Genomic DNA, 12,729 nt, shown 5'->3' on the forward strand with positions numbered 1-12,729 from the left:
GCGGCCGCCCCACCCCCGCCCCGAGGCCCGCACGGCTGTGGGGCGCCTCCAGCTCTCCACTTCTTGGGTTTGCTCTGAACCGTGGCGAGGAATCCGTCTTCGCTGTGGGCGACCTTCTGCCTGCCCCTCGCTGAGATGGGAAGGAGAAATGGGAGAGGGACCCAGGACTTTAGGGACATGGATCCCAGGTGTCGGGTGTCCGGCTTGATAGGTAGCTGAGCTTCGTCACTGTGGCGGTGGTAGCTGCGGTAAGGCTATTCACTTTGTTTTTAATCCGCAAATGGTGTACAGGGAGGTTACAACCTGACCTGTCCTTGTATGCATAGCGCGCTGCGTGATCAGAGCCAGCCCCGCCGTCAGTAGGTTGACTTGCGAGTGGACCATTAGGAGCAACTTAAGCCTGAAAGGTAAATCAGGGAGGGACCTCTTCACGCCAAAGCGGCGCCCTGGCGGAGCTGGAGCTCCAGCCGTCCTGCCTCCTCCGGGGAAGGAAGGGGCGTGGTAGTGCTCGCTTCCCAAGTAATGCACGTGTAATCCTCTTGATCGGGATTTTCAGAGCCTGGAATCTCTGGGAGCGGTTCACCTCTTGTCTCCAAGTCTTTCTCGTACTTTTGTGCTGTGCATCCCTTTTCTTAGCAATTCAGGAAGCTCAGTATAGTCCCCAGTCTCTGTCTTTCCAGCTTCTGTAAGTTTCCAACGTGTAAAACCAACATTAAACATTTTAACCAAGCGAGTTTAGGGCTGGCAGAACTCTGCAATCTCCAGTCCTGACGCTTGAACTCAGGACCTAGGCGCTGCCCTTGACCTTCTTTAAAAGCACAAGGCTAGCGCTCCACCACTTGAGCCACAGCACCACTTCTGGCTTTTTCTAAGTAGTTTATTGGAGATAAGAGTCTCACGGACTTTTCCTGTTTTGGAACCTTAGTACTCAGATCTCAGTCTCCTTAGTAGCTAAGATATAGTCACCCACACTCGCCGCACTTCGGGTTTTTGCTAGTTTATTGGAGATAAGAGTCTCATGGACTTTCCTGCCAAACGGATCTAATCCTTTGATCTCAGCCTCCTGAGTCACTAGGATTACAGATTGAACCACAGGCACCTAAGTAAAAATTTTCGTATTTTATCTGTATTGGCCTTTGTGAATGATAACCATAACACTGAGGTATAAAGGGGATATCAACTAAAACAGTGAAATAATGAAGCGATACATAAAAAATAAAATTACCTGTTTGGCAATTGAGGTAAGAACACATTTTCATGTCAGTACCTGCATGGTTTTGTTGTACCCTAATGTTTGTGGTTTTGTTTTTTTTTTAATTTCCCTGGTCTCTTATTCATATACATCCTGGTTGTTTCCAAGTTTTATCCTAAAAAGCCTAGTGTGAAAAATTCTGGCTGGGGCTGGGAAGGTGGCTCAGTGGTACAGCACTTGCCTTGCAAGCCTGAGGCCCTGGGTTCGATTCCTCAGCACCATATAAGCAAAAAGAAAAAAGCCGGAAGTGGTGCTGTGGCTCAAGTGGTAGAGGGCTAGCCTTGAGCTGAAGAGCTGAGGGACAGTGCCCAGGCCCAGAGTTCAGGCCCCATAACCGGACCCCCCCCCCAAAAAAAAATAAAAATAAATAAAAATCCTTCTGGCATCAAAGGATGTTTCAGGGAGATTAAAAAACAAACAAACAGATTATTGCATCTTAAATATGCCTTGATTTCAGGAAAGCTGAAACTGAAAGCAGTTAGCTGCCCTGGTTTTGTGTAGATGCATTTCTTAAAGTCTATTGGTCCTTTTCTATAGAGAGACTGTATCAGAGAAAAATTTGAGTGCTGTGTTAAATAATGGGAAATGTATTGACCTCGTTACCACTGAGTGGTGCTGACCTTAAGGTTATGTTGCCTTATTTTGGCTTGGCAGGAGTGAAGAAAGAGGTTTCTCAAACATACGTATAGGAAGAGGAACTGGGAACTTCGTAATTTGTCTACATTCCATCATCTTGAATACCCAACCATGACAGAAATGCATGTTCTTTTTAAAAATTCATTTATTATAAAATATATATATAACGCATAAATATACTTTTGTGATGCACACTGTGATTCTAGAACTTGGAGAGCTGAGACAAGAGGATCATGAGTTTGAGTACAACCTGGACTACCATAGTGAGACACTATTTCAAAAGGGAAATAAAAAGACAAAAGCAAAAATACTTCTGCATTGTAGCTCCTACTAGATGATCCCAAACTTTACAATAGCTCCTATTTTTTTCCCCTCCATTGTGAGGCTTGAACTTGGGGTTTGGGTGCTATCCTTGAGCTCTTTCCCTTAAGGATAGTGCTCTACCACTTTGAGCCACAGAGCCAATTCCAAAAAATTCTTTTTTTTGGTCAGTCATTGGCTTGAACTCTGCCTGGATTCTGTCCCTGAGCTTCCCCCCCCCCCCTTAAGGCCCACCCTCTACCACTTTGATCCACAGTGCCTACAATATCTTCTTAATTTCTTTTTTATTTATTTTGTATATGCTAGGCAGGTGCTCTCCCACCAAGCTGCCTTCTTAATCCAATAGTGGATTGCTCATTAAATAAACCGTGATAACAAAACCATATCCCTCTGAGCATAGATGAGGTCCAAATGCAATTGCTTTCTAGATTTGGGGTTATATTTTTGTCACATTATCTTAAAATCAAACATGACTGTATAAATGAAAGGACCAAAAAAATATGTCACTAGGAGATGAAGGCTTCCAGAAAAAGGTAAGTGGAACAGAAAGGTTTCTTTGTGTGATGGTGTGACGAGGAGTCCTTAGCCAGGCCATCCGACAACTTAATGGCAAGCAGAACCCGGGGGAAAGAGGAGTACTTGCTCTGAGTTTCTGCTCTTTAGCTCCCTACGGCCAAGCCTGCCCAGCCATGGTTAAAAGGGTTGGTCAAAGTGAGCCTGCCGCGAGGGAAGAGCAAGGCCTCTGCTGATGCAGGCCTCTGGGCTCCCAGGGGAATGAGAACTACAACAGCTATGCTCAAGGCAGCCAATCCAAGTGCGGATAGAAGGCGCCAGGGCATTCTGTCCTCAGGTTGAGAAACTACTAGAGCTATACTACTTCATGTCAGCCTGGCTATCCTCTCCTCCTGGGGCACAGTTGGGTTCTCTTTAGAACTCGTGTGTTAGATCTTTCTTGTATCCTGTATTATTGTTTAGTGATATATTCTCCAGTGGAACTCTTAACTCTCACTCTAGCATTTTTACAAGAAGAGCTACAGTTTTGTTGTGTTTTTTCTTTTAAGCCTTTCCTTGTCTGAATATGTTTCCTCATGCTTGATTGATATTTTGGCTAGTAATTTAATTACAATGGAAGTAATTTTCTTTCAGCGTTTTGAAGTTACTGCTCCATTCTTACCTGCTTTCAGTGTTACTGTTCAGAAGTCAAAGTCATTATGGTTTCTTAATCTTTTGTATGTGACCCTTTTCTTTCTCCTCTCTATAAATTTATAGAACCTACATTTGGTGTCAGTCTTTTAAACTATAAAATAATGTTTGGATCCAAGGGATTCAGTATTCAATGGACCCTTTAAGTCTTAGAAATAGAAAATAGGGGGAAATTCACTGAATCATCTGCATTTTGAATAACTAAAATTTGTTTTTTTTGTTGTTTTTGTTTTTTTGGGTGGGGTCCTATCATGGGGCCTGAACTCTGGCCCTGGGCACTGTCCCTCAGCTCTTCAGCTCAAGGTTAGCGCTCTACCACTTGAGCCACAGTGCCACTTCCGGCTTTTTTTCCTGCTTATGTGGTACTGAGGAATCGAACCCAGGGCCTCATGCATGCAAGGCAAGCGCTCTACCACTCAGCCACCTTCCCAGCCCATAATGTAAATTTGTTACCAAGGATCTTACTGGGTAGTAAGATGAGGCTCTTTTTTTTGTTGTTGTTGGTCATAGAGCTTGAACTCTGGGCCTGGGCACTGTCCCTCAGCTCTTCAGCTCAAGGTTAGCACTCTACCACTCGAGTCACAGTGCCACTTCCAGTTTTCTGAGTGGTTTATTGGAGATAATAGTCTCACAGACTTTCCTGCCTGGGCTGGCTTTGAACTGCAATCCTCAGTTCTGAGTCTTCTGAGCAGCTAGGATTACAGGCATGAGCCACCGGCACCTTGCTGAGTCTCTTTTAAAACCCATGCTTTTCACCTTTTTTTTTTTTGGGTCCAGTCGTGGGGCCTGAACTCTGGGCCTGGTCGCTGTCCCTCAGCTCTTTAGCTCAAGGCTAGCGCTCTACCACTTGAGCCACAATACCACCTTCTGGCTTTTTTCTTTTTGCTTATGTGGTGTTGAGGAATCGAACCCAGGGCATCAGGCATTCAAGGCAAGCACTCTACCACTGAGCCACCTTCTCAGCCCCTGCTTTTCACCTTTTATTTGGCTTTATATTTATTTTATCTGAGTTAGAGATGCTTAGCAAGTTTTGTTCCTTTGTTTTATGTGACTTACAAGTCAGAAGGCAAGTGAGCATTCCAAGATTAAATATGTAAAATGCTTTTCCCTAAGTATGTAAGATCTCTGAATAATTCATGCTGTTTGATTTTAAGGCCTATAAAATATAGTGCCTAGAAACCAATTTATGGCTAACTCAAGAAAACTGTTCCTAGACTCTTTGTCAAGGTTTGTCCCAGGAGTAATTGTCAAGGTCACTGCAGATCTCATTGGACTGTGTTCCTCTTCCATTTGACCACAGTGTTCCTCTAAATTGTGACTATTTCTCTCTTTTTCCTTTCTGCTTTCATATAGACAAGAGAATACTTTCTCCTCATGAAATGAGAGAAATGCTGTGAAAGTGTATCTCGATGGACAGCAATATATTGTGATAGTCATGAGCACAGATTCCCGAATCAGATGTGAACATTAGTGGAAAAACTCCTTGCAAGCTGTTCAGCATTGGCAACTTAGCAATTCTCTAAGCCGTTTCAGTTATGTGAGGATAATAATAGTAACTGTCTCGGTGTGTGTGTGAAGACTGAACGGAATAAATGGTCCCAATAAGGAGGTTTTTCTGAAAATTAAATGGAGCCATCTGTAAAGAGCTTAATATGGTAATCAACTTGTAACTAATACTAATTCTAGGGAAAGCTGAAGATTCTGTTTTTTGTTTCAACTTGGCCATTATGTTTTGCTCTGGATATTTAGATCTAATATTTTGATGTTTGCGTTGTGTTTTGTTTGCTTGCTTGCTTTATTTATTTTTTGCCCTGGTAGTTTGGCCTGAGCACTTTCTCTTAGCTTCATTGGAGGTAAGTGTCTTGCAGAGTTTCCTGCCTTCCTGTCTTGGAAGTGAATAGCGATTTTCTTTCCTTACCTCCTACATAGCTAGGATTATTGGTCTGTGTAGCTATCATTATTGCCACTGCTTGCTTGTTTTATGTGATGCTGAGGAATACCCCAAGGGGTTCAAGGGTACTAAGCAAGAACCCTACCATTCCTAGACCAATAACCTATCTTTTTTTTTTTTTTTGCCAGTCCTAGGGCTTGAACTCAGGGCCTGGGCACTTTCCCTAAGCCTCTCTGTGCTCAAGGCTAGTGCTCTAACATGAGCTACAGTGCTACAAAGCCTGTCCAGGCTGGCTTTGAACCAGGATCCTCAGCTCTCAGCCTCCTGAGTAGCTAGGATTACAGGTGTGAGCCACTGATGCCTGGCTTCATTTTTTTTTTCTATTGTGGAAATACTGTACAGAAGGGTTACAATTACATGGGCAAGACAATGAGTACATTTCTTATCAAGCATTGTAACCTCCTCCTTTGTTTTCCCTTCCCATCCCTTCCCATCATCCTCCCCCACTTCCCCCCACCACCACCAAAGTTGTAAAGTTCATTTTTTAACCATTTGTTTTTCCCCTTCCCCTCCACAAATTATACCGACATCAAATACAGTGAAAGCAGGGGTTATACTGTGGGGGAGGGACATAGATAGCAACAAAGAAATAATCTTATAAATGTGTTAGAAACAATCGCATGAAAGAAAAAAAAACATTTGAATACATATCTTAGGGTTCATTTCCCTAACAGAGGCTTCCATTTTTTTTTTTTTTTTTTTTCGGTTGTGGGGCTTGAACTCTGGGCCTGGGCGCTGTCCCTCAGCTCTTCAGCTCAAGGCGAGCGCTCTACCACTTGAGCTACAGTGCCACTTCCGGTTTTCTGGTGGTTTATTGGAGATAGGAGTCTCACGGTCTTTCCTGTCCGGGCTGGCTTTGAACCGCGATCCTCAGATCTCAGCCTCCTGAGTAGCTAGGATTACAGGCGTGAGCCACCAGCGCCCGGCGCTTCCATTTTTTTTTAATGGTAAATTATAATTTAACTTTTTTTAATGTTAACTGCCAGGCACCGGTGGCTCAAGCCTGTAATCCTAGCTACTCAGTACGCTGAAGTCTAAGGATTGCAGTTCAAAGCCAGCCTGGTCAGGAAAGTTCATGAGTCTCTTATGTCCAATTGGTAGTGTACTCTCCTTGAACACAAAGCTCTAGGGATAGATACCCTCCAGACCCTGAGTTCAGCCCCAAGACTAGTAAATACATAAACAACAAAAAAAAAAACAAATATCCAGTCATTCTTGGCTCAAGATATGGAGCTATTATAGATTAGACAATTTGGGAGACTGTTATCTCTAATTAACCAAGGGAAAGAAAGCCCAAAATGGAGATGTGGCTAAAGTGGTAGAGCACCAAGCCTTGAGCAAAACGCCAAACAGAAAGTGTGAGGCCTTGAGTACAAGAAAAATAAATCAACTGTTTTCTACACTTTTGCACTAGTATATAAATTTTCTAATGAAAGCTCATCTTGTCATTCTTTACCTCTCCTTCACACACACATTGACTTGCTCAAAAGAGACATTCTGCATATATATAGAACATGTTCTAGAGAAGTGATTTATTACCCACTGTATGTGGTTATGTGGAGGTCTAGTTTGATACTGGGCAGCCAGTAATCAAAGCAACCCAGGAAACAGAGATGAGCCGTGATTTGATACACGGACCTACACATTTTCTCCCTGAGATACTTAGCTGCACTGGTGACTTAAGGTACATTTCATTACTGAGAAACTCAAATCTATGATCTCTGTCTTAAACCAGCTGTCTTCCCTCCATCTCTACCCATACCATGTCCTGCAGGCATATCAACTGTACAACCTTCAAACTAATTCTCTCCCATTTTTCCTTTCTGTGCTCTCCATTTTCATTAGGGGTCAGTCAAGGCTTTAGCCAAGAAACCCTATAACAGCCCTGTAACTACTTCCTGCCTTATTGCTAATACTGGTTCAATATTTCTCTAATCAAAATCATTTTTGTAGCTTTGTGCAGTTTGACCTCCACTTACATCCTCATTCTTTCCCTGTTTAGAATGATGGCAGGTAGTTCTCTTTTATGTTTTTCTTCAGTTCCTCTTTTACACTTTGTTACTAAGATTACCTTTCTAAATGACAGACTTGATCCTGTCACTCCTTGCTTATAAACCTTTGTGTTTCCCTATTGCTTAGAACATGGATCCTGAAAGTATCATGTGGGCAACTCTGACTGGCTACTTCTTTTTTTTTGTGGGGGGGGGTTAGTTCTGGGACTTGGACTCAGGGCCTTGGCACTGTCACTTTCACCCAAGACTGACTCACTTTGAGCCACAGCACCACTTCTGGCTTTTTGGTGGTTTATTGAAGATAAGAGTCTCATGGAGCCAGCTGGCTTCAAACTGTGATCCTCAAATCTCAGCCTCCTAAAGTAGCGAGAATTACAGGCATAAGCCATTGGCATTGCACTGTGGCTTCTGCTTTTGTAAATACAAGTCTTATTGAAATATAGCCATGCTAATTTATTTATGCTCTACATATGTCTGCTTTCATGCTCTGAATTGAATAGTTGTGACTAAGGTGGTATGGCCCACCAAACCTGAATTGTTTACTCTCTGGTTCTTTGTGTATGTGTACACAGGATAATTGAACATGGGGCCTTTCACCCTCACTTGGCTTGTTCCCTCAAGGCTGACATGCTACCACTTAAACTTATCTTCACTTGTAGATTATTGGTGGTTAATTGGAGTCTCAAGGACTTCTCTGCCTGAGCTGACTTCAAGGGCAATCCTGAGATCTCAGCCTCTTGAGTCGGTAGAATTCCACTCTCTGGTTCATTCAGAAAATATTTACCAATCCCTGGTTTCCAGGATAGAGCTAAACAATCATTGATGATCCTGTCCCCAACAGGTTAGTTATTTTCACTCTAAAAATAGCTGGGCATGGATGCTCACACCTGTAATCTAGCTACTTGATAAATAGAGAGCAGAAAAGTAGAGATCTGGAGGATTGCACTTCCAGGCCAGCCTGAGCAAAAAGTTTTGAAGAGTGCTGGGAAGGTGGCTCAGTGGTAGAGTGCTTGCCTTGCATGCGTGAGGCCCTGGGTTCGATTCCTTAGTACCACATAAACAGAAAAAGCTGGAAGTTGTTCTCAGCTCAAGTGGTAGAGTGCTTGAGCTGAAGAGCTGAGGGACAGCACCCAAGCCCAGAGTTCAGGCCCCACAACCGACAAAAAAATAAAAGAGTTTTGAAGATTCCATCTTAACCAAGAATAAGTGAAGTGGTAAGGGCCTGTCATCCCAGCTATACAAGTATAACAAATAGGTGAATGACAATCCAGGCCATTCTTGGCATAAACCATAGATCCTATTTCAAAAATAAGGTAAAAACTGGGAGAGAGTAAGAGAAAGGGTAACATTGTCCAAAAGAAATATACATTTTACCTGACTTATATACCTGTAATCCCTCTGTACATCACTGTTATAATAACAAAAATTAAAAAAATAAAGAGCTATAGGCATGGCTCAAGTAGTAAAGCACCTGTCTAACCAGGTGTGCAAATATGAGAGGGGCTGTGTGTGAGAACTATGTATTTTATGCTTAAAGAACCATTTATGCCTGGCTCTGGTGGCTCACACTTGCGATCCTAGCTTCTCAGGAGGCTGAGATCTGAGGATCGTGGTTCAAAGCCAGCTCAGGCAAGGAAAGTTCATAAGACCCTTATCTCCAATTAACTCCAGAAAACCAGAAGTGGTGCTGTGGCTCAAGTGGTAGAGCACTGGCCTAGGCCCAGAGTTCAAGCCCCATGACTGACCCAAAAAACCCACAAAAAGCATTTATAAGAGGCTATATGGAAAATGACTTTACAATGAACTTCATACAGGAAATAAATTTCATTGTTTTAACCTTTAACCAGAACATTACCATGTTACAGTTAAATTCATGATGTCCTTCCTTACACTTGCTTTTAACTAGTTACTATTTAATCCTTCATTAATAATTCATTAATATATCCACATACTATGTTGATTAAATGTACCCATAGTGCTTTTAATTGTTTTATGGATTTAAAGTATTGCCTGGTCACCTTGAATCATGGAGACTTGGTATTGTTCAGGATGTCTGGAAAATCCCAGGGTGTTTTCCAGCCCTACCTCACTTGGCAGCACTGAAACTCCAAAATGTCTTGCATATTGGTGGGCAACAGCTGGAATCTCTTCTCAGCTATTTTAGCCATCCAGCTGTTTTGGTTTTTGTGTTGTTGAGGGGTTTTGCTTTGGAGTCTGCATCTATTGGGTAGGAAGGAATTGGTCAGAAATAAGCAGGGGTGTATATTGAAGTGTTTAAGGTTTTCTATCTTATTCCTTTCCATAATTTCCCCCTGGATTTCCAGCTGCTCTGCCAGTCCTGGACTTCTGTCTTCTGACATCTTAAGCCAGTAGTGCTATGGCTTTGGCTTGAGTTTTAGCTACTATGTACCACAGGGAGTTGGGAATGGGATTGGTGTGGGTTTGCTATGGGGAAAAGCTATATAAAAATGGATGCTAGCTGGGTTCTGGTGGCTTACACCTGTAATTCTAGTTACCCAGGAGGCTGAGATCTGAGAATCACGGTTCAAAGCCAGCCTTGCAGGAAAGTCCATGAGACTCTTATCTCCAATAAACCACTCAGAACACTGGAAGTGGCGCGATGGCTTCCGTGGTAGAGCACTGGCCTTGAGCTAAAGAGCTGAGGGACAGCGCCCAGGCTCAGAGTTCAAGCCCCATGACCAACAAAAATAAATAAAAATTAAAAATAGATGCTATCATGGGTTTTCTTTCTTTCAAGGGTAAAATCCCTTTCAGATTCTGTTTTCTCTTCAAAGAGTAATTGCCAATATTTTTCAAATCTTTTTCTTTTTAGAATTTGTGTTGGTTCTGAGTCTCCTATTGAACACAATCTCTTGTTTTTTTTGAAGATTTCCATAGTATGTTTCATTTAGTTCTTTATTCACAACCTTTCTCTCCTTTGTTATCTATTGCTGCATTAACTCAGAGTCTAGTGGCTTACAACGGCCATCTTATTATACGTACTAGATTATGTGGGTCAGCACTCTATTTCATGTATCTGGCATCTTAGAGTTTTTCTAGGGCTCAAAGTTTGGAAGTGATGATACAGCTCAGCTAGCAGCACTTAGAAATATTATAACTTGGACTGGGAAGGTGACTCAGTGGTAGAGTGCTTGCCTCACATGCATGAGGGCCTGGGTTTGATTCCAGAGCACCACATAAACAGAAAAAGCTGGAAGTGACACTGTGGCTCCAGTGGTAGAGCACTAGCTTGGAGCTGAGAGCTGAGGGACAGTGTCCAGGACCAGAGTTCAAGCCCACGACCGACCAAAAAAAGAAAGAAGAAAGGAACATTACAACTCAGCCATTTGGCAGTTGATGTTAAATCCGCCAGATGGAAGCTACATTGCTGCCGTCTCTGCCGTAATCTGGGAAGTTGCGTGGCAGGAGTTACGCAGCATAACTTCCTCTGGTTTGGTTAATATTTATGTTTGACTCAAATTCAGGAGTTGTGACACAGTCCACCCCTCAGCAAGAAAAGTATCAAAGAATTTACTGACAGAATTGTTGTTTTTGTTGTGTTTTCCTTTGTGGTGCCAAGCATCAAACCCAGGGCTTCCTGTTTGAATGTGCTTTACCACTAAGTTGCCCCCATCCCCTAAGGCCTACACATGTCTCAATTGGTACTTACCGAAATAATGTGTTTTTCTTAATTTCTTAAAACAGGATATAAGTTTGTATTTAAAGCTTTAAGAAAGGAATGAGGTACTTCATCAGTTCTTAAAACATTTCTTTAGGTTGATTATTCTTTTTTTGTCTTTTTTGGTTGTAGGATACAGTCTTTTAATACAAGATTCATGCTTACGGAGTAAAAATGGCAGGCTTCCTAGATAATTTCCGTTGGCCAGAGTGTGAATGTATTGATTGGAGTGAGAGAAGAAATGCTGTGGCTTCTGTGGTCGCAGGCATATTGGTAAGTGTGCAAGCCCTGCTAAATGAGAAGATGTTTATACCTCAGCGTGTGCCTGGGGAAATTAGTGTTGATTTCCTTTGAATTGTGAACTATTTTATTTCACTGATATTTTGCAGAATTATCAGGATTCCTAATACTATTTTTTTTAACTACAAAACTTGGTAGGATCTGGGTTTATTTGGTTTTGTGAGTTTTGTTAAACTTAGCATCTTTTCTTCAGTTCTAGTAATAGTATGCCTATAGTAATATAGGCAGCAGCATTTTAAACTTAATGATACAGTATGTGTAGCTACTTACAGGTGTGCAAAGTATCCAAGTTTGATGTTACCTAGTGTTATTGTTGTTCCTTAAAGGTGAGCTATGTAGCTGGGTGCTTGTGGCTCATACCTGTAATCTTAGCTACTCAGGAAGCTAAGTTCTGAGAATCACAGTTTGAAGCCAGCCCAGGCAAAGCCTATGAGACTCTTCTTTCCAATTAACTACAAAAAAAAAAAAAATCTGAAAATGGAGCTGTGGCTCAAATGGTAGAGTACTAGCCTTAAGCCTTGAGCACAAAAGCTCAGGGACCAAGAGTTCAAGCCCCAGAACCAGGAGTGGGGTGGGGGGGAAAGCTAGGCTATGTAGCCAGCAGTAACACCTTAGTCATTGGTAGAACAGAATCTCTGCAGCTGCTCTTCCCCAAGTGATATCATCTCTGTTTCCCAAGTTACTGCATTGGGCACCAGAGGAGGAAGAACTTTGTAGAGGAAATTTTTGCTTAATTTTGTTTGCATTATCTCCTTTTTAAGATTTTTGTACTGCAAATGTAAAAGTATACAAAAGTAGAGAATGCTATATAGATCCTTTCTCCTCCCTTTCCCCTTGTACTTACTGTACAGCTTCAAAAACAAGCAAATGTCTAACTTTATATTCTGTCAGCCATCTCCTGCGTCTACTAACTACATTATTGGAAACACATTTTAGCATCATATATATTTTTTTCTTTTTTTCTGTTGGTCAGGAGGCTTGAACTCTGGGCTTGGGCACTGTCCTTGTGCTCTTCAGCTCAAGGCAAGTGCTCTACCACTTGAGCCACAGCGTCACTTCTGGTTTTCTAGTGGTTTATTGGAGATAAGAGTCTCACGGACTTTCCTGCCCGGGCTGACTTTGAACAGTGTGATTCTCAGATCTCAGCGTCCTGAGTAGCTAGGATTGCAGGTGTGAGCCACCAGCACCCAGCTTCAGCATCTTATATTTTTATCAGTCATTTCTTTTCATATACATTTTTATACTCAGACTTCAATAGAAAAAATAAAATTTATTCAAACAAATGAAAGCAGAAGTAGGACCGAAGATAATTGTGAAAAACATGCAGAATTTTTTAATTGTGACTTTTTGTGTGTGTGTGTTGATCATGAGGCCT

General features: G+C 42.1%; 1 protein-coding gene across 1 annotated transcript in view; it reads left to right on the forward strand.

The window, feature by feature from the left end:
* Positions 1 to 12,729, forward strand: part of Tmem50b (transmembrane protein 50B) — a 33,259-nt gene that overhangs the window by 499 nt on the left and 20,031 nt on the right. The window contains exon 2 of the mRNA XM_013027470.1: positions 11,187 to 11,327. Within this exon, the coding sequence (XP_012882924.1) occupies positions 11,229 to 11,327 (99 nt within the window). The 5' untranslated portion in view covers positions 11,187 to 11,228. The remainder of the gene's footprint in view (positions 1 to 11,186; positions 11,328 to 12,729) is intronic.

Source organism: Dipodomys ordii, unplaced genomic scaffold (assembly GCF_000151885.1).
Source record: "Dipodomys ordii isolate 6190 unplaced genomic scaffold, Dord_2.0 Scaffold104, whole genome shotgun sequence".
Taxonomy (NCBI): domain Eukaryota; kingdom Metazoa; phylum Chordata; class Mammalia; order Rodentia; family Heteromyidae; genus Dipodomys; species Dipodomys ordii.